The sequence below is a fragment of the Gobius niger genome (genome assembly GCF_951799975.1).
Source record: "Gobius niger genome assembly, contig: SCAFFOLD_70, whole genome shotgun sequence".
Lineage (NCBI taxonomy): Eukaryota > Metazoa > Chordata > Actinopteri > Gobiiformes > Gobiidae > Gobius > Gobius niger.
Window position 1 is genome coordinate 139006 of NW_027639235.1, and position 23495 is coordinate 162500.

The 23495-nt window shown below is 54.0% G+C and overlaps 1 protein-coding gene across 1 annotated transcript in view; it reads left to right on the plus strand.

Annotated features, from left to right (window-relative positions):
* Positions 1-23495, plus strand: part of LOC306982705 (cGMP-dependent protein kinase 2-like) — a gene marked incomplete at both ends in the record, with an annotated part of 69729 nt that overhangs the window by 45097 nt on the left and 1137 nt on the right. The window contains 2 exons of the mRNA XM_079583172.1: positions 18843-19009; positions 22975-23088. Of these exons, the coding sequence (XP_079439298.1) occupies positions 18843-19009; positions 22975-23088 (281 nt within the window). The remainder of the gene's footprint in view (positions 1-18842; positions 19010-22974; positions 23089-23495) is intronic.

The following is a 23495-nucleotide window of genomic DNA, read 5'->3' on the forward strand; positions in this document are numbered from 1 at the left end:
CCAGGTGAGTGTCTAAAGACCCCAGGTGAGTGTCTAAAGACCCCATGTGAGTGTCTAAAGACCCCAGGTGAGTGTCTAAAGACCCCAGGTGAGTGTCTAAAGACCCCAGGTGAGTGTCTAAAGACCCCAGGTGAGTGTCTAAAGACCCCAGGTGAGTGTCTAAAGACCCCATGTGAGTGTCTAAAGACCCCATGTGAGTGTCTAAAGACCCCAGGTGAGTGTCTAAAGACCCCAGGTGAGTGTCTAAAGACCCCAGGTGAGTGTCTAAAGACCCCAGGTGAGTGTCTAAAGACCCCATGTGAGTGTCTACAGACCCCATGTGAGTGTCTACAGACCCCATGTGAGTGTCTAAAGACCCCATGTGAGTGTCTAAAGACCCCAGGTGAGTGTCTAAAGACCCCAGGTGAGTGTCTAAAGACCCCATGTGAGTGTCTAAAGACCCCATGTGAGTGTCTAAAGACTCCAGGTGAGTGTTTAAAGACCCCATGTGAGTGTCTAAAGACCCCAGGTGAGTGTCTAAAGACCCCATGTGAGTGTCTACAGACTCCATGTGAGTGTTTAAAGACCCCATGTGAGTGTCTAAAGACCCCATGTGAGTGTCTAAAGACTCCATGTGAGTGTCTAAAGACCCCATGTGAGTGTCTAAAGACCCCATGTGAGTGTCTAAAGACCCCAGGTGAGTGTTTAAAGACCCCAGGTGAGTGTCTAAAGACCCCATGTGAGTGTCTAAAGACCCCATGTGAGTGTCTAAAGACCCCATGTGAGTGTCTAAAGACCCCATGTGAGTGTCTAAAGACCCCATGTGAGTGTCTAAAGACCCCATGTGAGTGTTTAAAGACCTCAGGTGAGTGTCTAAAGACCCCAGGTGAGTGTCTAAAGACCCCATGTGAGTGTCTAAAGACCCCATGTGAGTGTCTAAAGACCTCAGGTGAGTGTCTAAAGACCCCAGGTGAGTGTCTAAAGACCCCATTTGAGTGTCTAAAGACCCCATGTGAGTGTCTACAGACCCCATGTGAGTGTCTAAAGACCCCATGTGAGTGTCTAAAGACCCCATGTGAGTGTCTAAAGACCCCATGTGAGTGTCTAAAGACTCCAGGTGAGTGTTTAAAGACCCCATGTGAGTGTCTAAAGACCCCATGTGAGTGTCTAAAGACCCCAGGTGAGTGTCTAAAGACCCCATGTGAGTGTCTAAAGACCCCATGTGAGTGTCTAAAGACCCCATGTGAGTGTCTAAAGACCCCATGTGAGTGTCTAAAGACCCCATGTGAGTGTCTACAGACCCCATGTGAGTGTCTACAGACCCCATTTGAGTGTCTAAAGACCCCATGTGAGTGTCTACAGACCCCATGTGAGTGTCTAAAGACCCCATGTGAGTGTCTAAAGACCCCATGTGAGTGTCTACAGACCCCATGTGAGTGTCTACAGACCCCATGTGAGTGTCTAAAGACCCCATGTGAGTGTCTAAAGACCCCATGTGAGTGTCTAAAGACCCCAGGTGAGTGTCTAAAGACCCCAGGTGAGTGTCTAAAGACCCCATGTGAGTGTCTAAAGACCCCATGTGAGTGTCTAAAGACCCCATGTGAGTGTCTAAAGACCCCATGTGAGTGTCTAAAGACCCCATGTGAGTGTCTAAAGACCCCAGGTGAGTGTCTAAAGACCCCATGTGAGTGTCTAAAGACCCCATGTGAGTGTCTAAAGACCCCATGTGAGTGTCTAAAGACCCCATGTGAGTGTCTAAAGACCCCATGTGAGTGTCTAAAGACCTCATATGAGTGTCTAAAGACCCCATGTGAGTGTCTAAAGACCCCATGTGAGTGTCTAAAGACCTCAGGTGAGTGTCTAAAGACCCCATGTGAGTGTCTAAAGACCCCATGTGAGTGTCTAAAGACCCCATGTGAGTGTCTAAAGACCCCATGTGAGTGTCTAAAGACCCCATGTGAGTGTCTAAAGACCCCATGTGAGTGTCTAAAGACCCCATGTGAGTGTCTAAAGACCCCATGTGAGTGTCTAAAGACCCCATGTGAGTGTCTAAAGACCCCAGGTGAGTGTCTAAAGACCCCAGGTGAGTGTCTAAAGACCCCATGTGAGTGTCTAAAGACCCCAGGTGAGCGCCTGAGACTGAAGCGAGGCTGCAGCCGGGTGCTCCGCCTCAGTGGGGCACACGGGGGCAGTGACCCAGACGTTGACGATTGAGATGTTTGACCCACTGACCCTGCAGTCGGGTCAGGCTCCTGAACCAGATTCAAATCAATGGGTCTTACGTCAGGACCTGGATGAGTGAGAGCAGGGCAGCATCACCGACAAAAAACTCATGAAATAAAGACTTTAGTTTAGTTTATATAATCAGGACAATGTGAAGTTACATTAAAAAGATGCACCAACTTTAGCACTTTAATGTCCATCTGTCCGACACAATTAAAACTACTTATTGATTTGAATGGGATTTTCCAACGTTCTACCGGTCATTATTTTTTGAAAAAAATAATGACCGCTGGCAACGGAGTTCGTGCTTGTCATACGGGTCTTTCACATCACTCCACACGTATGTAGTTGTGGACACTGTGTCTGTCCCGTCACTGCCAGAGAAGTCGGGAAATCGCTCGTGGAGTTAACGTGAGTCTGACATTCCACTTACCCAGAGATTCACCACCATTCCTCCAACTGCACCTTCAACTAAGTAGCTTAGCTAGCTTCTAGCCTTGCTGCTACTAGCCTAGCCAAACGTTGCCGAGCAACGCACAAACATTTGGGAACTATTTGCAGCGGAAGTCATTAAATAAACCTTTCAGCTTCATAAAAGTGTAGGAAGTTTATGTTGTGTGTGTTCAGTTGCAAACGGCCGTTTGCTGCTTTTTATGCGGCCAAAATAACGGCCTTATTACGGCCGTTAACCCGCTGCTTGTGGTCGTAGCTCTGGTGCTAACCCGCTCCGGTGCTAACCCTCTGCTCATGGTTGTAGCTCAGGTGCTAACCCTCTGCTCGTGGTCGTAGCTCGGGTGCTAACCCGCTGCTTGTGGTCGTAGCTCAGGTGCTAACCCGCTGCTCGTGGACGTAGCTCTGGTGCTAACCCTCTGCTCGTGGTCGTAGCTCGGGTGCTAACCCGCTGCTTGTGGTCGTAGCTCGGGTGCTAACCCGCTGCTTGTGGTCGTAGCTCAGGTGCTAACCCGCTGCTCGTGGTCATAGCTCTGGTGCTAACCCTCTGCTCGTGGTCGTAGCTCTGATGCTAACCCGCTGCTCGTGGACGTAGCTCTGGTGCTAACCCTCTGCTCGTGGTCGTAGCTCGGGTGCTAACCCGCTGCTCGTGGTCGTAGCTCCGGTGCTAACCCTCTGCTCGTGGTCGTAGCTCGGGTGCTAACCCTCTGCTCGTGGTCGTAGCTCCGGTGCTAACCCGCTGCTCGTGGACGTAGCTCTGGTGCTAACCCTCTGCTCGTGGTCGTAGCTCTGGTGCTAACCCTCTGCTCGTGGACGTAGCTCCGGTGCTAACCCTCTGCTCATGGACGTAGCTCTGGTGCTAACCCTCTGCTCGTGGACGTAGCTCCGGTGCTAACCCTCTGCTCATGGACGTAGCTCTGGTGCTAACCCTCTGCTCGTGGACGTAGCTCTGGTGCTAACCCTCTGCTCGTGGACGTAGCTCTGGTGCTAACCCTCTGCTCGTGGTCGTAGCTCTGGTGCTAACCCTCTGCCCGTGGTCATAGCTCTGGTGCTAACCCTCTGCTCGTGGACGTAGCTCGGGTGCTAACCCTCTGCCCGTGGTCATAGCTCTGGTGCTAACCCTCTGCTCGTGGACGTAGCTCGGGTGCTAACCCTCTGCTCGTGGTCGTAGCTCTGGTGCTAACCCTCTGCTCGTGGTCGTAGCTCAGGTGCTAACCCTCTGCTCGTGGTCGTAGCTCTGGTGCTAACCCGCTGCTCGTGGTTGTAGCTCCGGTGCTAACCCTCTGCTCGTGGACGTAGCTCTGGTGCTAACCCTCTGCTCGTGGTCGTAGCTCAGGTGCTAACCCTCTGCTCGTGGTCGTAGCTCTGGTGCTAACCCGCTGCTCGTGGTTGTAGCTCTGGTGCTAACCCTCTGCTCGTGGTCGTAGCTCTGGTGCTAACCCTCTGCCCGTGGTCATAGCTCTGGTGCTAACCCTCTGCTCGTGGACGTAGCTCGGGTGCTAACCCTCTGCCCGTGGTCATAGCTCTGGTGCTAACCCTCTGCTCGTGGACGTAGCTCGGGTGCTAACCCTCTGCTCGTGGTCGTAGCTCTGGTGCTAACCCTCTGCTCGTGGTCGTAGCTCAGGTGCTAACCCTCTGCTCGTGGTCGTAGCTCTGGTGCTAACCCGCTGCTCGTGGTTGTAGCTCCGGTGCTAACCCTCTGCTCGTGGACGTAGCTCCAGTGCTAACCCTCTGCTCGTGGTCGTAGCTCCGGTGCTAACCCTCTGCTCGTGGACGTAGCTCCAGTGCTAACCCTCTGCTCGTGGTCGTAGCTCCGGTGCTAACCCTCTGCTCGTGGACGTAGCTCTGGTGCTAACCCTCTGCTCATGGACGTAGCTCTGGTGCTAACCCTCTGCTCGTGGACGTAGCTCTGGTGCTAACCCTCTGCTCGTGGACGTAGCTCTGGTGCTAACCCTCTGCTCGTGGTCGTAGCTCTGGTGCTAACCCTCTGCTCGTGGACGTAGCTCTGGTGCTAACCCTCTGCTCGTGGTCGTAGCTCTGGTGCTAACCCTCTGCTCGTGGTCGTAGCTCTGGTGCTAACCCTCTGCTCGTGGACGTAGCTCTGGTGCTAACCCTCTGCTCATGGACGTAGCTCTGGTGCTAACCCTCTGCTCGTGGACGTAGCTCCGGTGCTAACCCTCTGCTCGTGGACGTAGCTCCAGTGCTAACCCTCTGCTCGTGGTCGTAGCTCTGGTGCTAACCCTCTGCTCGTGGTTGTAGCTCAGGTGCTAACCCTCTGCTCGTGGTCGTAGCTCTGGTGCTAACCCTCTGCTCGTGGTTGTAGCTCAGGTGCTAACCCTCTGCTCGTGGTTGTAGCTCAGGTGCTAACCCTCTGCTCGTGGACGTAGCTCTGGTGCTAACCCTCTGCTCGTGGACGTAGCTCAGGTGCTAACCCTCTGCTCGTGGTTGTAGCTCAGGTGCTAACCCTCTGCTCGTGGACGTAGCTCCGGTGCTAACCCTCTGCTCGTGGACGTAGCTCCAGTGCTAACCCTCTGCTCGTGGTCGTAGCTCTGGTGCTAACCCTCTGCTCGTGGTTGTAGCTCAGGTGCTAACCCTCTGCTCGTGGTCGTAGCTCGGGTGCTAACCCTCTGCTCGTGGTTGTAGCTCAGGTGCTAACCCTCTGCTCGTGGTTGTAGCTCAGGTGCTAACCCTCTGCTCGTGGTCGTAGCTCTGGTGCTAACCCTCTGCTCGTGGACGTAGCTCTGGTGCTAACCCTCTGCTCGTGGACGTAGCTCTGGTGCTAACCCTCTGCTCGTGGTCGTAGCTCTGGTGCTAACCCTCTGCTCGTGGACGTAGCTCTGGTGCTAACCCTCTGCTCGTGGACGTAGCTCTGGTGCTAACCCTCTGCTCGTGGTCGTAGCTCTGGTGCTAACCCTCTGCTCGTGGTCGTAGCTCTGGTGCTAACCCTCTGCTCGTAGACGTAGCTCTGGTGCTAACCCTCTGCTCATGGACGTAGCTCTGGTGCTAACCCTCTGCTCGTGGACGTAGCTCCGGTGCTAACCCTCTGCTCATGGACGTAGCTCTGGTGCTAACCCTCTGCTCGTGGACGTAGCTCTGGTGCTAACCCTCTGCTCGTGGACGTAGCTCTGGTGCTAACCCGCTGCTCGTGGTTGTAGCTCTGGTGCTAACCCTCTGCTCATGGTCGTAGCTCCGGTGCTAACCCTCTGCTCGTGGTCGTAGCTCCGGTGCTAACCCTCTGCTCGTGGACGTAGCTCCAGTGCTAACCCTCTGCTCGTGGACGTAGCTCCGGTGCTAACCCTCTGCTCGTGGTTGTAGCTCCAGTGCTAACCCTCTGCTCGTGGTTGTAGCTCTGGTGCTAACCCTCTGCTCGTGGTTGTAGCTCTGGTGCTAACCCTCTGCTCGTGGTCGTAGCTCAGGTGCTAACCCGCTGCTCGTGGACGTAGCTCCGGTGCTAACCCTCTGCTCGTGGTCGTAGCTCTGGTGCTAACCTGCTGCTCGTGGTTGTAGCTCAGGTGCTAACCCTCTGCTCGTGGTTGTAGCTCAGGTGCTAACCCTCTGCTCGTGGTCGTAGCTCTGGTGCTAACCCTCTGCTCGTGGTTGTAGCTCAGGTGCTAACCCTCTGCTCGTGGTCGTAGCTCTGGTGCTAACCCTCTGCTCATGGTCGTAGCTCCGGTGCTAACCCGCTGCTCATGGTCGTAGCTCAGGTGCTAACCTGCTGCTCGTGGTCGTAGCTCTGGTGCTCACCCTCTGCTCATGGTCGTAGCTCCGGTGCTAACCCGCTGCTCGTGGTCGTAGCTCTGGTGCTAACCCTCTGCTTGTGGACGTAGCTCCGGTGCTAACCCTCTGCTCGTGGTCGTAGCTCAGGTGCTAACCCGCTGCTCGTGATCGTAGCTCTGGTGCTAACCCTCTGCTCGTGGTCGTAGCTCCGGTGCTAACCCTCTGCTCGTGGTCGTAGCTCTGGTGCTAACCCTCTGCTCACGGTCGTAGCTCCGGTGCTAACCCTCTGCTCGTGGACGTAGCTCTGGTGCTAACCCTCTGCTCGTGGTCGTAGCTCTGGTGCTAACCCTCTGCTCACGGTCGTAGCTCCGGTGCTAACCCTCTGCTCGTGGACGTAGCTCAGGTGCTAACCCTCTGCTCGTGGACGTAGCTCAGGTGCTAACCCTCTGCTCGTGGTCGTAGCTCTGGTGCTAACCCTCTGCTCGTGGCTGTAGCTCCGGTGCTAACCCTCTGCTCGTGGACGTAGCTCTGGTGCTAACCCGCTGCTCGTGGTCGTAGCTCAGGTGCTAACCCTCTGCTCGTGGTCGTAGCTCAGGTGCTAACCCTCTGCTCGTGGTTGTAGCTCGGGCGCTAACCCTCTGCTCATGGTCGTAGCTCCGGTGCTAACCCTCTGCTCGTGGACGTAGCTCTGGTGCTAACCCGCTGCTCGTGGTCGTAGCTCTGGTGCTAACCCTCTGCTTGTGGTCGTAGCTCTGGTGCTAACCCTCTACTCGTGGTCGTAGCTCAGGTGCTAACCCTCTGCTCGTGGTTGTAGCTCTGGTGCTAACCCGCTGCTCGTGGTCGTAGCTCCGGTGCTAACCCTCTGCTCGTGGTTGTAGCTCGGGTGCTAACCCGCTGCTCGTGGACGTAGCTCCGGTGCTAACCCTCTGCTCGTGGTCGTAGCTCAGGTGCTAACCCTCTGCTCGTGGTCGTAGCTCAGGTGCTAACCCTCTGCTCGTAGCTCCGGTGCTAACCCTCTGCTCGTGGTCGTAGCTCAGGTGCTAACCCTCTGCTCGTGGTCGTAGCTCAGGTGCTAACCCTCTGCTCGTGGTCGTAGCTCTGGTGCTAACCCTCTGCTCGTGGTCGTAGCTCGGGTGCTAACCCTCTGCTCGTGGTCGTAGCTCTGATGCTAACCCTCTGCTCGTGGTCGTAGCTCCGGTGCTAACCCTCTGCTCGTGGTCGTAGCTCTGGTGCTAACCCTCTGCTCGTGGTCGTAGCTCCGGTGCTAACCCTCTGCTCGTGGTTGTAGCTCCGGTGCTAACCCTCTGCTCGTGGTTGTAGCTCCGGTGCTAACCCTCTGCTCGTGGTCGTAGCTCCGGTGCTAACCCTCTGCTCGTGGTCGTAGCTCAGGTGCTAACCCTCTGCTCGTGGTCGTAGCTCAGGTGCTAACCCTCTGCTTGTGGACGTAGCTCTGGTGCTAACCCTCTGCTCGTGGTCGTAGCTCCGGCGCTAACCCTCTGCTCGTGGTCGTAGCTCTGGTGCTAACCCTCTGCTCGTGGTCGTAGCTCTGGTGCTAACCCTCTGCTCGTGGTCGTAGCTCTGGTGCTAACCCTCTGCTCGTGGACGTAGCTCCGGTGCTAACCCTCTGCTCGTGGTCGTAGCTCTGGTGCTAACCCTCTGCTCACGGTCGTAGCTCCGGTGCTAACCCTCTGCTCGTGGACGTAGCTCTGGTGCTAACCCTCTGCTCGTGGTCATAGCTCTGGTGCTAACCCTCTGCTCGTGGTCGTAGCTCCGGTGCTAACCCTCTGCTCGTGGTCGTAGCTCTGGTGCTAACCCTCTGCTCGTGGACGTAGCTCTGGTGCTAACCCTCTGCTCGTGGACGTAGCTCTGGTGCTAACCCTCTGCCCGTGGTCGTAGCTCTGGTGCTAACCCTCTGCTCGTGGTCGTAGCTCTGGTGCTAACCCTCTGCTCGTGGACGTAGCTCTGGTGCTAACCCTCTGCTCGTGGTCGTAGCTCCGGTGCTAACCCTCTGCTCGTGGTCGTAGCTCTGGTGCTAACCCTCTGCTCGTGGTCGTAGCTCTGGTGCTAACCCTCTGCTCGTGGTCGTAGCTCCGGTGCTAACCCTCTGCTCGTGGTCGTAGCTCCGGTGCTAACCCTCTGCTCGTGGTCGTAGCTCCGGTGCTAACCCTCTGCTCGTGGTCGTAGCTCCGGTGCTAACCCGCTGCTCGTGGACGTAGCTCTGGTGCTAACCCTCTGCTCGTGGTCGTAGCTCTGGTGCTAACCCTCTGCTCGTGGTCGTAGCTCCGGTGCTAACCCTCTGCTTGTGGTTGTAGCTCTGGTGCTAACCCTTTGCTCGTGGTCGTAGCTCCGGTGCTAACCCGCTGCTCGTGGACGTAGCTCTGGTGCTAACCCTCTGCTCGTGGTCGTAGCTCTGGTGCTAACCCTCTGCTCGTGGTCGTAGCTCCGGTGCTAACCCTCTGCTCGTGGTCGTAGCTCCGGTGCTAACCCTCTGCCCGTGGTTGTAGCTCCGGTGCTAACCCTCTGCCCGTGGTTGTAGCTCTGGTGCTAACCCTCTGCCCGTGGTTGTAGCTCCGGTGCTAACCCTCTGCTCGTGGTCGTAGCTCTGGTGCTAACCCTCTGCCCGTGGTCGTAGCTCTGGTGCTAACCCTCTGCCCGTGGTCGTAGCTCTGGTGCTAACCCTCTGCTCGTGGTCGTAGGTCCGGTGCTAACCCTCTGCCCGTGGTCGTAGCTCTGGTGCTAACCCGCTGCCCGTGGTCGTAGCTCTGGTGCTAACCCTCTACCCGTGGTTGTAGCTCCGGTGCTAACCCTCTGCCCGTGGTCGTAGCTCCGGTGCTAACCCTCTGCTCGTGGTTGTAGCTCCGGTGCTAACCCTCTGCTCGTGGTCGTAGCTCTGGTGCTAACCCTCTGCTCGTGGACGTAGCTCCGGTGCTAACCCTCTGCTCGTGGTCGTAGCTCTGGTGCTAACCCTCTGCTCGTGGTCGTAGCTCTGGTGCTAACCCGCTGCTCGTGGTTGTAGCTCCGGTGCTAACCCGCTGCTCGTGGTCGTAGCTCTGGTGCTAACCCTCTGCTCGTGGTCGTAGCTCTGGTGCTAACCCGCTGCTCGTGGTTGTAGCTCCAGTGCTAACCCTCTGCTTGTGGACGTAGCTCAGGTGCTAACCCTCTGCTCGTGGTAGTAGCTCCGGTGCTAACCCTCTGCTCGTGGTCGTAGCTCTGGTGCTAACCCGCTGCTCGTGGTTGTAGCTCCGGTGCTAACCCTCTGCTCGTGGTCGTAGCTCCGGTGCTAACCCTCTGCTCGTGGTCGTAGCTCCGGTGCTAACCCTCTGCTCGTGGTCGTAGCTCTGGTGCTAACCCTCTGCTCGTGGACGTAGCTCTGGTGCTAACCCTCTGCTCGTGGTCGTAGCTCCGGTGCTAACCCTCTGCTCGTGGTCGTAGCTCCGGTGCTAACCCTCTGCTCGTGGTTGTAGCTCTGGTGCTAACCCTCTGCTCGTGGACGTAGCTCAGGTGCTAACCCTCTGCTCGTGGTCGTAGCTCAGGTGCTAACCCTCTGCTCGTGGTTGTAGCTCAGGTGCTAACCCTCTGCTCGTGGTTGTAGCTCTGGTGCTAATCCTCTGCTCGTGGACGTAGCTCTGGTGCTAACCCTCTGCTCGTGGTCGTAGCTCTGGTGCTAACCCTCTGCTCGTGGTCGTAGCTCTGGTGCTAACCCTCTGCTCGTGGTCGTAGCTCTGGTGCTAACCCTCTGCTCGTGGACGTAGCTCCGGTGCTAACCCTCTGCTCGTGGTTGTAGCTCTGGTGCTAACCCTCTGCTCATGGTCGTAGCTCTGGTGCTAACCCTCTGCTCGTGGTCATAGCTCCGGTGCTAACCCTCTGCTCGTGGTCGTAGCTCTGGTGCTAACCCTCTGCTCGTGGACGTAGCTCCGGTGCTAACCCTCTGCTCGTGGTTGTAGCTCTGGTGCTAACCCTCTGCTCATGGTCGTAGCTCTGGTGCTAACCCTCTGCTCATGGACGTAGCTCTGGTGCTAACCCTCTGCTCATGGTTGTAGCTCCGGTGCTAACCCTCTGCTCGTGGTCGTAGCTCTGGTGCTAACCCTCTGCTCGTGGTCGTAGCTCAGGTGCTAACCCTCTGCTCGTGGTCGTAGCTCTGGTGCTAACCCTCTGCTCGTGGTCGTAGCTCCGGTGCTAACCCTCTGCTCGTGGTTGTAGCTCTGGTGCTAACCCTCTGCTCGTGGTCGTAGCTCTGGTGCTAACCCTCTGCTCGTGGTCGTAGGTCTGGTGCTAACCCTCTGCTCGTGGTCGTAGCTCTGGTGCTAACCCTCTGCTCGTGGTTGTAGCTCTGGTGCTAACCCTCTGCTCATGGTCGTAGGTCTGGTGCTAACCCTCTGCTCGTGGTCGTAGCTCCGGTGCTAACCCTCTGCTCGTGGTTGTAGCTCTGGTGCTAACCCTCTGCTCGTGGATGTAGCTCTGGTGCTAACCCTCTGCTCGTGGTCATAGCTCTGGTGCTAACCCTCTGCTCGTGGTCGTAGCTCTGGTGCTAACCCTCTGCTCGTGGTCGTAGCTCCGGTGCTAACCCTCTGCTCGTGGTCGTAGCTCCGGTGCTAACCCTCTGCTCGTGGTTGTAGCTCGGGTGCTAACCCTCTGCTCGTGGTTGTAGCTCGGGTGCTAACCCTCTGCTCGTGGACGTAGCTCTGGTGCTAACCCTCTGCTCGTGGTTGTAGCTCGGGTGCTAACCCTCTGCTCGTGGTCGTAGCTCAGGTGCTAACCCTCTGCTCGTGGACGTAGCTCAGGTGCTAACCCTCTGCTCGTGGTCGTAGCTCCGGTGCTAACCCTCTGCTCATGATCGTAGCTCAGGTGCTAACCCTCTGCTCGTGGTCGTAGCTCCGGTGCTAACCCTCTGCTCGTGGTCGTAGCTCCGGTGCTAACCCTCTGCTCATGATCGTAGCTCAGGTGCTAACCCTCTGCTCGTGGTCGTAGCTCTGGTGCTAACCCTCTGCTCGTGGTCGTAGCTCCGGTGCTAACCCTCTGCTCATGATCGTAGCTCAGGTGCTAACCCTCTGCTCGTGGTCGTAGCTCTGGTGCTAACCCTCTGCTCGTGGTCGTAGCTCTGGTGCTAACCCTCTGCTCGTGGTTGTAGCTCGGGTGCTAACCCTCTGCTCATGGTCGTAGCTCTGGTGCTAACCCTCTGCTCGTGGTCGTAGCTCCGGTGCTAACCCTCTGCTCGTGGACGTAGCTCTGGTGCTAACCCTCTGCTCATGGTCGTAGCTCAGGTGCTAACCCTCTGCTCGTGGTTGTAGCTCTGGTGCTAACCCTCTGCTCGTGGTCGTAGCTCTGGTGCTAACCCTCTGCTCGTGGTCGTAGCTCCGGTGCTAACCCTCTGCTCGTGGACGTAGCTCTGGTGCTAACCCTCTGCTCGTGGTCGTAGCTCTGGTGCTAACCCTCTGCTCGTGGACGTAGCTCTGGTGCTAACCCTCTGCTCGTGGACATAGCTCAGGTGCTAACCCTCTGCTCGTGGTCGTAGCTCTGGTGCTAACCCGCTGCTCGTGGTCGTAGCTCCGGTGCTAACCCTCTGCCCGTGGTTGTAGCTCTGGTGCTAACCCTCTGCTTGTGGTTGTAGCTCAGGTGCTAACCCTCTGCTTGTGGTTGTAGCTCAGGTGCAAACCCTCTGCTTGTGGTTGTAGCTCTGGTGCTAACCCTCTGCTCGTGGTCATAGCTCAGGTGCTAACCTGCTGCTCGTGGTTGTAGCTCAGGTGCTAACCCTCTGCTCGTGGTCGTAGCTCTGGTGCTAACCCTCTGCTCGTGGTCATAGCTCTGGTGCTAACCCTCTGCTCGTGGTCGTAGCTCTGGTGCTAACCCTCTGCTCGTGGTCGTAGCTCTGGTGCTAACCCTCTGCTTGTGGTCGTAGCTCTGGTGCTAACCCGCTGCTCGTGGTCATAGCTCTGGTGCTAACCCTCTGCTCGTGGTCATAGCTCTGGTGCTAACCCTCTGCTCGTGGTCATAGCTCTGGTGCTAACCCTCTGCTCGTGGACGTAGCTCTGGTGCTAACCCTCTGCTCGTGGTCGTAGCTCTGGTGCTAACCCTCTGCTCGTGGTCATAGCTCTGGTGCTAACCCGCTGCTCGTGGTCGTAGCTCAGGTGCTAACCCTCTGCTCGTGGTCGTAGCTCTGGTGCTAACCCTCTGCTCGTGGTCATAGCTCTGGTGCTAACCCTCTGCTCGTGGTCGTAGCTCTGGTGCTAGCCCTCTGCTCGTGGTCGTAGCTCTGGTGCTAACCCTCTGCTCGTGGTCGTAGCTCTGGTGCTAACCCTCTGCTCGTGGTCGTAGCTCCGGTGCTAACCCTCTGCTCGTGGTTGTAGCTCCGGTGCTAACCCTCTGCTCGTGGTCGTAGCTCCGGTGCTAACCCTCTGCTCGTGGTCGTAGCTCCGGTGCTAACCCTCTGCTCGTGGACGTAGCTCTGGTGCTAACCCTCTGCTCGTGGTCGTAGCTCCGGTGCTAACCCTCTGCTCGTGGTCGTAGCTCCGGTGCTAACCCTCTGCTCATGGACGTAGCTCTGGTGCTAACCCTCTGCTCGTGGACGTAGCTCAGGTGCTAACCCTCTGCTCGTGGACGTAGCTCTGGTGCTAACCCTCTGCTCGTGGACGTAGCTCAGGTGCTAACCCTCTGCTCGTGGTCGTAGCTCGGGTGCTAACCCTCTGCTCGTGGACGTAGCTCAGGTGCTAACCCGCTGCTCATGGACGTAGCTCTGGTGCTAACCCTCTGCTCGTGGTTTTAGCTCTGGTGCTAACCCTCTGCCCGTGGACGTAGCTCCGGTGCTAACCCTCTGCTCGTGGTTGTAGCTCAGGTGCTAACCCTCTGCTCGTGGACGTAGCTCCGGTGCTAACCCTCTGCTCGTGGTCGTAGCTCCGGTGCTAACCCTCTGCTCGTGGTCGTAGCTCTGGTGCTAACCCTCTGCTCGTGGTTTTAGCTCTGGTGCTAACCCTCTGCTCATGGTCGTAGCTCTGGTGCTAACCCTCTGCTCATGGTCGTAGCTCTGGTGCTAACCCTCTGCTCGTGGACGTAGCTCCGGTGCTAACCCTATGCTCGTGGTCGTAGCTCTGGTGCTAACCCTCTGCTCGTGGACGTAGCTCGGGTGCTAACCCGCTGCTCGTGGTCGTAGCTCCGGTGCTAACCCTCTGCTCGTGGTCGTAGCTCCGGTGCTAACCCTCTGCTCGTGGTCATAGCTCTGGTGCTAACCCTCTGCTCGTGGTCGTAGCTCCAGTGCTAACCCTCTGCTTGTGGTCGTAGCTCTGGTGCTAACCCTCTGCTCGTGGTCGTAGCTCCAGTGCTAACCCGCTGCCCGTGGTCGTAGCTCCGGTGCTAACCCTCTGCTCATGGTCATAGCTCCAGTGCTAACCCGCTGCTCGTGGTCGTAGCTCTGGTGCTAACCCTCTGCTCGTGGTCGTAGCTCCAGTGCTAACCCGCTGCTCGTGGTTGTAGCTCAGGTGCTAACCCTCTGCTCGTGGTCGTAGCTCCGGTGCTAACCCTCTGCTCGTGGTCGTAGCTCCGGTGCTAACCCGCTGCTCGTGGTTGTAGCTCCGGTGCTAACCCTCTGCTCGTGGACGTAGCTCTGGTGCTAACCCTCTGCTCGTGGACGTAGCTCTGGTGCTAACCCTCTGCTCGTGGTCGTAGCTCCGGTGCTAACCCGCTGCTCGTGGTTGTAGCTCTGGTGCTAACCCTCTGCTCGTGGTCGTAGCTCCGGTGCTAACCCGCTGCTCGTGGTTGTAGCTCCGGTGCTAACCCGCTGCTCGTGGTTGTAGCTCTGGTGCTAACCCGCTGCTCGTGGACGTAGCTCTGGTGCTAACCCGCTGCTCGTGGTTGTAGCTCCGGTGCTAACCCGCTGCTCGTGGTTGTAGCTCCGGTGCTAACCCGCTGCTCGTGGACGTAGCTCTGGTGCTAACCTGCTGCCCGTGGTTGTAGCTCCGGTGCTAACCCTCTGCTCACGGTCGTAGCTCCGGTGCTAACCCTCTGCTCGTGGTCGTAGCTCCGGTGCTAACCCTCTGCTCGTGGTCGTAGCTCAGGTGCTAACCCTCTGCTCGTGGTCGTAGCTCCGGTGCTAACCTGCTGCTCGTGGTCGTAGCTCTGGTGCTAACCTGCTGCCCGTGGTTGTAGCTCCGGTGCTAACCCTCTGCTCACGGTCGTAGCTCCGGTGCTAACCCTCTGCTCGTGGTCGTAGCTCAGGTGCTAACCCTCTGCTCGTGGTCGTAGCTCTGGTGCTAACCCTCTACTCGTGGTCGTAGCTCTGGTGCTAACCCTCTGCTCGTGGTCGTAGCTCTGGTGCTAACCCTCTGCTCGTGGTCGTAGCTCCGGTGCTAACCCGCTGCTCGTGGTCGTAGCTCTGGTGCTAACCCTCTGCTCGTGGTCGTAGCTCTGGTGCTAACCCGCTGCTCGTGGTCGTAGCTCTGGTGCTAACCCTCTGCTCGTGGTCGTAGCTCAGGTGCTAACCCTCTGCTCGTGGTCGTAGCTCTGGTGCTAACCCTCTACTCGTGGTCGTAGCTCTGGTGCTAACCCGCTGCTCGTGGTCGTAGCTCTGGTGCTAACCCTCTGCCCGTGGTTGTAGCTCAGGTGCTAACCCTCTGCCCGTGGACGTAGCTCTGGTGCTAACCCTCTGCTCGTGGTTGTAGCTCAGGTGCTAACCCTCTGCCCGTGGACGTAGCTCTGGTGCTAACCCTCTGCTCGTGGTTGTAGCTCTGGTGCTAACCCTCTGCTCATGGACGTAGCTCCGGTGCTAACCCTCTGCTCGTGGTTGTAGCTCCGGTGCTAACCCTCTGCTCGTGGACGTAGCTCGGGTGCTAACCCGCTGCTCGTGGTCGTAGCTCTGGTGCTAACCCTCTGCTCGTGGACGTAGCTCTGGTGCTAACCCTCTGCTCATGGACGTAGCTCCGGTGCTAACCCTCTGCTCGTGGTTGTAGCTCCGGTGCTAACCCTCTGCTCGTGGACGTAGCTCGGGTGCTAACCCGCTGCTCGTGGTCGTAGCTCTGGTGCTAACCCTCTGCTCGTGGTTGTAGCTCCGGTGCTAACCCTCTGCTCGTGGACGTAGCTCGGGTGCTAACCCTCTGCTCGTGGTCGTAGCTCTGGTGCTAACCCTCTGCTCGTGGACGTAGCTCTGGTGCTAACCCTCTGCTCGTGGTCGTAGCTCCGGTGCTAACCCTCTGCTCGTGGTCGTAGCTCCGGTGCTAACCCTCTGCTCGTGGTCGTAGCTCAGGTGCTAACCCTCTGCTCATGGTTGTAGCTCCGGTGCTAACCCTCTGCTCATGGTCGTAGCTCTGGTGCTAACCCTCTGCTCATGGACGTAGCTCTGGTGCTAACCCTCTGCTCATGGTTGTAGCTCCGGTGCTAACCCTCTGCTCGTGGTTGTAGCTCAGGTGCTAACCCTCTGCTCGTGGTCGTAGCTCTGGTGCTAACCCTCTGCTCGTGGTTGTAGCTCAGGTGCTAACCCTCTGCTCGTGGACGTAGCTCTGGTGCTAACCCTCTGCTCGTGGTCGTAGCTCTGGTGCTAACCCTCTGCTCGTGGACGTCACTCAGGTGCTAACCCGCTGCTCGTGGTCGTAGCTCTGGTGCTAACCCTCTGCTCGTGGTCGTAGCTCTGGTGCTAACCCTCTGCTCGTGGTCGTAGCTCTGGTGCTAACCCGCTGCTCGTGGTCGTAGCTCTGGTGCTAACCCTCTGCTCGTGGTCGTAGCTCTGGTGCTAACCCTCTGCTCGTGGTCGTAGCTCTGGTGCTAACCCGCTGCTCGTGGTCGTAGCTCTGGTGCTAACCCTCTGCTCGTGGTTGTAGCTCTGGTGCTAACCCTCTGCTCGTGGTTGTAGCTCCGGTGCTAACCCTCTGCTCGTGGTTGTAGCTCTGGTGCTAACCCTCTGCTCGTGGTCGTAGCTCTGGTGCTAACCCTCTGCTCGTGGTCGTAGGTCTGGTGCTAACCCTCTGCTCGTGGTCGTAGCTCCGGTGCTAACCCTCTGCTCGTGGTTGTAGCTCTGGTGCTAACCCTCTGCTCGTGGTCGTAGCTCTGGTGCTAACCCTCTGCTCGTGGTTGTAGCTCTGGTGCTAACCCTCTGCTCGTGGTCGTAGCTCTGGTGCTAACCCTCTGCTCGTGGTCGTAGCTCCGGTGCTAACCCTCTGCTCGTGGTTGTAGCTCTGGTGCTAACCCTCTGCTCGTGGTCGTAGCTCTGGTGCTAACCCTCTGCTCGTGGCCGTAGCTCTGGTGCTAACCCTCTGCTCGTGGACGTAGCTCTGGTTCAGGATGTAAAAATCATGACTTTAAAGAAACGTATTAAATAGGATTAAAGGTCGTATATCAGTATCGCAGTATTTTAGCGTTTCTGAAGATGGTGCTGTGTTTTTTTCCCGTTACTCTGAACAAACGTCAGAATAATGAGATTTTAATCAGGTTTCTGTCGAATCAAACAGATAAACGTCCCTCCGTCTCTCGCTAACGGCGCCATCTGCTGATCTCTGATAACGAGCGCAGGAAGCTCCTCTTAGTTCATCAGCTCTGGTCCTGGAGATCCGCTCACCGTGAGGTCATCGCTTTAAGAGGCAGATACTTTAAAAACACTAAATCACAGCTGGACGTTTCCATAGAAACGCTTTGACGGGAGCAGACCTCAGTCTTTGAGCATTCAGTGAATAACTTTAACTTTCCAGAGACAGACTGATATATTCACTGTCATTGCAGACGTGAAACCCTGAGTGAACTCATGGAGGAAAAGGCCACACGTTTTTTCTTGCCATTTTCTTGATGAGCTTCATTTTTCTTCATGTGTTTTCAGAGAAAACCATTGCAGGTACAAAGCAGTGATCAAAATGTGTTTTAAATTTGTTTGTGGAAAACATAATTCCACAAAACGCCTTCAGGGAGAATCTACAATGGAAATGAAAATAAGAGAGAAACCAATTCCAAACTGCACACATTACCATGAAAGGCCTGAGGTCTTTTCATTTCCATGTTCCCACATGAAAAGTGTCATATAAATAACAGTTTCTTTATATTATCAGTGAAGAAGCCTCTGACTGAAGCCCTCCTGAGGAACCCCATATAAATAACAGTTTTCTTTATATTATCAGTGAAGAAGCCTCTGACTGAAGCTCTGAGGAACCCCATATAAATAACAGTTTTCTTTATATTATCAGTGTGAAGAAGCCTCTGACTGAAGCCCTCCTGAGGAACCCCATATAAATAACAGTTTCTTTATATTTTCAGTGTGAAGAAGCCTCTGACTGAAGCTCTCCTGAGGAACCCCATATAAATAACAGTTTCTTTATATTTTCAGTGTGAAGAAGCCTCTGACTGAAGCTCTCCTGAGGAACCCCATATAAATAACAGTTTTCTTTATATTATCAGTGAAGAAGCCTCTGACTGAAGCTCTCCTGAGGAACCCTATATAAATAACAGTTTCTTTATATTATCAGTGTGAAGAAGCCTCTGACTGAAGCCCTCCTGAGGAACCCCATATAAATAACAGTTTCTTTATATTATCAGTGAAGAAGCCTCTGACTGAAGCCCTCCTGAGGAACCCTATATAAATAACAGTTTCTTTATATTATCAGTGTGAAGAAGCCTCTGACTGAAGCCCTCCTGAGGAACCCCATATAAATAACAGTTTCTTTATATTATCAGTGTGAAGAAGCCTCTGACTGAAGCCCTCCTGAGGAACCCCATATAAATAACAGTTTTCTTTATATTATCAGTGAAGAAGCCTCTGACTGAAGCTCTCCTGAGGAACCCCATATAAATAACAGTTTTCTTTATATTATCAGTGAAGAAGCCTCTGACTGAAGCCCTCCTGAGGAACCCCATATAAATAACAGTTTCTTTATATTATCAGTGTGAAGAAGCCTCTGACTGAAGCCCTCCTGAGGAACCCCATATAAATAACAGTTTCTTTATATTATCAGTGTGAAGAAGCCTCTGACTGAAGCTCTCCTGAGGAACCCCATATAAATAACAGTTTTCTTTATATTATCAGTGTGAAGAAGCCTCTGACTGAAGCTCTCCTGAGGAACCCCATATAAATAACAGTTTCTTTATATTATCAGTGTGAAGAAGCCTCTGACTGAAGCCCTCCTGAGGAACCCCATATAAATAACAGTTTTCTTTATATTATCAGTGTGAAGAAGCCTCTGACTGAAGCTCTCCTGAGGAACCCCATATAAATAACAGTTTCTTATTATCAGTGAAGAAGCCTCTGACTGAAGCTCTCCTGAGGAACCCCATATAAATAACAGTTTCTTTATATTATCAGTGAAGAAGCCTCTGACTGAAGCTCTCCTGAGGAACCCCATATAAATAACAGTTTTCTTTATATTTTCAGTGTGAAGAAGCCTCTGACTGAAGCCCTCCTGAGGAACCCCATATGAATAACAGTTTTCTTTATATTATCAGTGTGAAGAAGCCTCTGACTGAAGCCCTCCTGAGGAACCCCATATAAATAACAGTTTTCTTTATATTATCAGTGTGAAGAAGCCTCTGACTGAAGCCCTCCTGAGGAACCAGTACCTGAAGCGTCTGGAGCAGCAGCAGATCAGGGACATGGTGGACTGCATGTATCCCAGGACCTACCAGCAGGGGGAGCATGTGACGCGGCAGGGGGAGACGGGACAGCACCTGTTCGTGCTCGCAGGTGAGACTCACAAAGGGTGGAAACATCTAGTACAGGTTAGGGTCACCAAGCATCAAAAGTCCTTTCATCACAAGCGTAACTGAAGTGACTGAAGTAACTGAAGTAACAGTAACTGAAGTAACTGAAGTGAATAGAAACGAGCCACATTCTGGATTCTTGTACAGGAGAAACTGAGCGTATTAGTCTGATATAGATCAAGATCATCTAAAGAAAAAGAAATGAGGATATTTAAATAAATACTCCTAAAGGTAAAGGAACGATCAGAGGCCAATGAGGTTCTGGATAATCTGGGGGCGGGACTTCCTTTTCTGGGCGTGTGCTCTCTTAATGTCATTTTAAAAAGTGCACATTCATAAACATGTTTTAGGGAGTTTGTATAAATCTGTATCTATAAGTAAAGGTTTGTTTGTGCGTTCAGGGCCACTTTATAAAAGTGTATAATATATAGAGCAATAAACGGTGGTAACAAGTTTCACATCATCGAGGTCGAGGTTTCAGGTTCTTTACACGTCGTCAGTGTTTGGATCATTTTTGAGTATTTTTACTGCAAAGGAAATTCCCCAAGGGGACAATACATGTTCTACAACTACTACTACTACAAATATGTTATTCTGGGATTTATTTATGTCCAGAAAGACTTTAAATGTTCATTTCTTTAATTATTATGATGTGAAACATTATTGTAAAGTTCAAGGCAGCTTTATTTATACGGTGCATTTCTCTTACAAACCTTACAAACGAAAATATGCAACATTACAACCAGGTTAAGTTGATAAAGAAACATCAGTCACAGCTGGGCAGGGCGGGGTTTGTGAACGCAGAGGGATTGGGGCGTGGTCAGGGAGGGGCGTGGTCAGGGAGGGGCGTGGTCAGGGAGGGGCGTGGTCAGCCCTCAGTATCGGGCTCAGCTCCGTGACCTGACCTTGAGTGGGGAACGCTGACGGTGAAGGAGATCAGAGGTCCAGCTCCAGCTCCATCAGGAGGAACAGAATTACTCCAGTATTAGTTCATCAGTTCATAGTAAACGAGCTTTTTCTGGGTCTCAGCATGAGCTCAGATCTCCAGAGTTCCTTCACAGTTCTTCCCTTTTCCTGCCGAGATATGGTCCTCCTTTGGTCCGTCTCCACAGCTAAACTAGCCATGACAGTGATGGAGGCCTCCTCAGCCGGACACGGCAGCTGAACGAGTCACTCTCACCTTTGACCAACATGTTACAGACAAGAGCTCTACATCATCTCCACACCTTCTCCTGGAGCAGGTTCTAAAGCCATGGAACGGTTACAGTGAGGCCATTAGCGATAAAATAAACCAGTACAAGCTACAAAACCCAGGACAGTATCTGCATGTCGTTCTTCTCAGGCACTCACCACTTTAATCCTTTAATCCGGTCGTTTGCAACTTGCTTCAACGTTTGTAAAACTTCTGAACTATCTTAAAATGTGCGTCCGTTGATCAGGTTCCTCGCGCGACTTCACAAAACCAAATGATTCACTGTCGGCGTCGGTAATGAAACGGTAAAACTCAGAGTCAGGGAGGTGTGGAGTGAAGATGGAACATCCTTTCAATGGAAACTAGAGGGAAGGAGGGTCACCTGAGAACTCCCAACATGCACTTCTTCACAAACATCTGTCTAAAAGGTATAAAAACAGAGAGGCCTGGGTTTCTGTGGGTCCTGGAGGGAGTTACAATAAACTCTTTTTACTTATAATGACAAATACTGTCTGAGGGGGAGGAGTCATGTTCCATCTGAGAGGCTCATTATCAAGAACTCCTGCCAATGGAGGGGAAGAAAAAGTCTAATATCCGGATGAGCATTAGTTCTGCTAGCTGGAGTTTTTATTGTTTAATTTCAGTGTAACATGTGATGTATTTTGTGTAGCGTGATTGGTGAACACGTGTGCTTGACTTCCTGAATGACGAGTGGAAACAGAACACGTGTTTCCCGTGTGATGAAGGGAGTGGACGTGACCGGCCTCGTGTCCTAAATCCCCCGAGCCTCATTGATCGACCTGGTTCTGAGCGCAGGGATTTGGGAGCAGCTTTAACTCGTTCATGTGTTTGTTTGCTCGGCTGCTGCAGGTGAACTGGAACGAGACCAAACAAGAACTGGGGGTTATTTTCTTTAAGGGGAGACACGACAGGCAAAACTATATTTGTTCAGTTTTCAGGTTTTGGGCCACATCTGTCTCTGAACATATAAGCTTTCACCCGGAAACTGAAAATATCCCTGATCTTCACAATAACATGTTTAAATATTGCGCTGATTCAAAGTTCCCCCATAGACTTATATGGGAGAACGCAATTTCAAGGGCCTTTTTCTCCAAACACATGTTTCTGTCATTGTGGCGACACTATGTCCACGTCAGTCGGACCTAAAGACTTCACATTTTCCAGCCTTGGACTGAACAATATTTGGAACATTTTTCCAGGGGGATTTTTTATTATTTAATCCCTAAAGCCCCATTTATTGAGTTTTGAATGTCAGAAAATGAGGCAAAAATTAACTTTTTACAACATTATCCACTAAAAAACAGATTATTTGAGAAAGTCTTGGTAACTCATTTATCAATAAAATGACACCATACATTTGAATGTAGCTCTGTCCATTATTCAGATTTCGTCGCCGATAAAATGGGAAATTTGGGGCATTTTTAGGCATAAAACACCTTGTTCTTATATGAAAAGATGTATGTGTTCTTTCTCACATTTATGCCAGTGATCGACAGCAACAGTTTCACATTGATATCTGTTAATATTAGGGATGTAACGGACGCTAAAGTTGTATTGGGTTCGGTTCACAGTTTTGGACTCGGTTCGGTTCATTTTCGGTACAAATAAATAAGAACTAACAACATTTTTCTTTTGAAAAGCTGCCAATACACAATAGAATTATTGCATAAAATAAATAAAAGCGACACATTTGGGTGACATTTTAAATAAATTGCACTCTTATCCACTCGTCTGTCCCCGTCATGAGTTTTAATGATGTGGAGGGTCTTCCAGCTCTGGCTTCTCTGTCGCTGTTGCCGTGACACCGTTTCTCTCGTGCAGCTTCAATGTGCGTCACTCATTAGCGTCCGTGCGGAAACTCGCGTAGGAACTTTGTTCCGCGGCGCTTAATATGACGCTAATAATAAATGTACATTATTTAATGAAAATAATCCACCGAACCGAACAGGCCGAACCGAAACGGTTCAATACATCCCCGTGAACCGTTACACCCGAGTTAATATAAATGTTTCCCCTATTCACCTGCTGTGCCTCGCCCTAAAGCAGTACTAAGGGACTGGTGCCCCTAGAGGCCACGAGCAGCACTGCAGGTCCATGTGGGGGTGTCTGTGGGGGGGTCTGTGGGGGGGTCTGCAGGTCCATGTGGGGGGGTCTGCAGGTCCATGTGGGGGTCTGTAGGTCCATGTGGGGGGGTCTGTGGGGGGGTCTCTGGGGGGGTCTGTGGGGGTTCTGCAGGTCCATGTGGGGGTCTCTGGGGGGGTCTGTGGGGGTCTGCAGGTCCATGTGGGGGGGTCTGTGGGGGGGTCTGTGGGGGGGTCTGCAGGTCCATGTGGGGGTCTGTAGGTCCATGTGGGGGGGGTCTGTGGGGGGGTCTCTGGGGGGGTCTGCAGGTCCATGTGGGGGTCTGTGGGGGGGTCTGTGGGGGGGTCTCTGGGGGGGTCTGCAGGTCCATGTGGGGGTCTGTAGGTCCATGTGGGGGGGTCTGTGGGGGGGTCTGTGGGGGGGTCTGCAGGTCTGTGGGGGTGTCTGTGGGGGGGTCTGTGGGGGGGTCTGCAGGTCTGTGGGGGGTCTGTGGGGGGGGTCTGTGGGGGGGTCTGCAGGTCTGTGGGGGGGTCTGCAGGTCTGTGGGGGGGGTCTGTGGGGGGGTCTGCAGGTCTGTGGGGGGGTCTGCAGGTCCATGTGGGGGTCTGTGGGGGGGTCTGCAGGTCCATGAGTAACCCGTGCTGTCGTTGCAGACGGGAGGCTGGAGGTGCTTCAGAACCAGAAGCTGATCTCGTCGCTCTCTGTGTGGACGGCGTTTGGAGAACTGGCCGTGCTTTACAACTGCACCAGGACGGCGTCGATCAGGGGTAAAGGGAGGGCATCTGACACACCCTCACACACAGGGAGGGCATCCGACACACTCCCATATACAGGGAGGGCATCCGACACTCACACACACACACACACACACAGGGAGGGCATCCGACACACTCCCATATACAGGGAGGGCATCCGACACACTCACACTCACACACACACACACAGGGAGGGCATCTGACACACTCACACACACACACACACACACACACACACACACACACACACACACACACACACACACACGTTAACGGCCGATGGTCAGACAAAGGCACGAACCAGCTACACATGATTAAGTTAAACCATTTTAACAGAACTGAATCTAACTACAAACCTATAGGTGAAAGAAACACAAGACTCACTGACTGAACAAAGGACACAGGACCTTTCAGCTGAT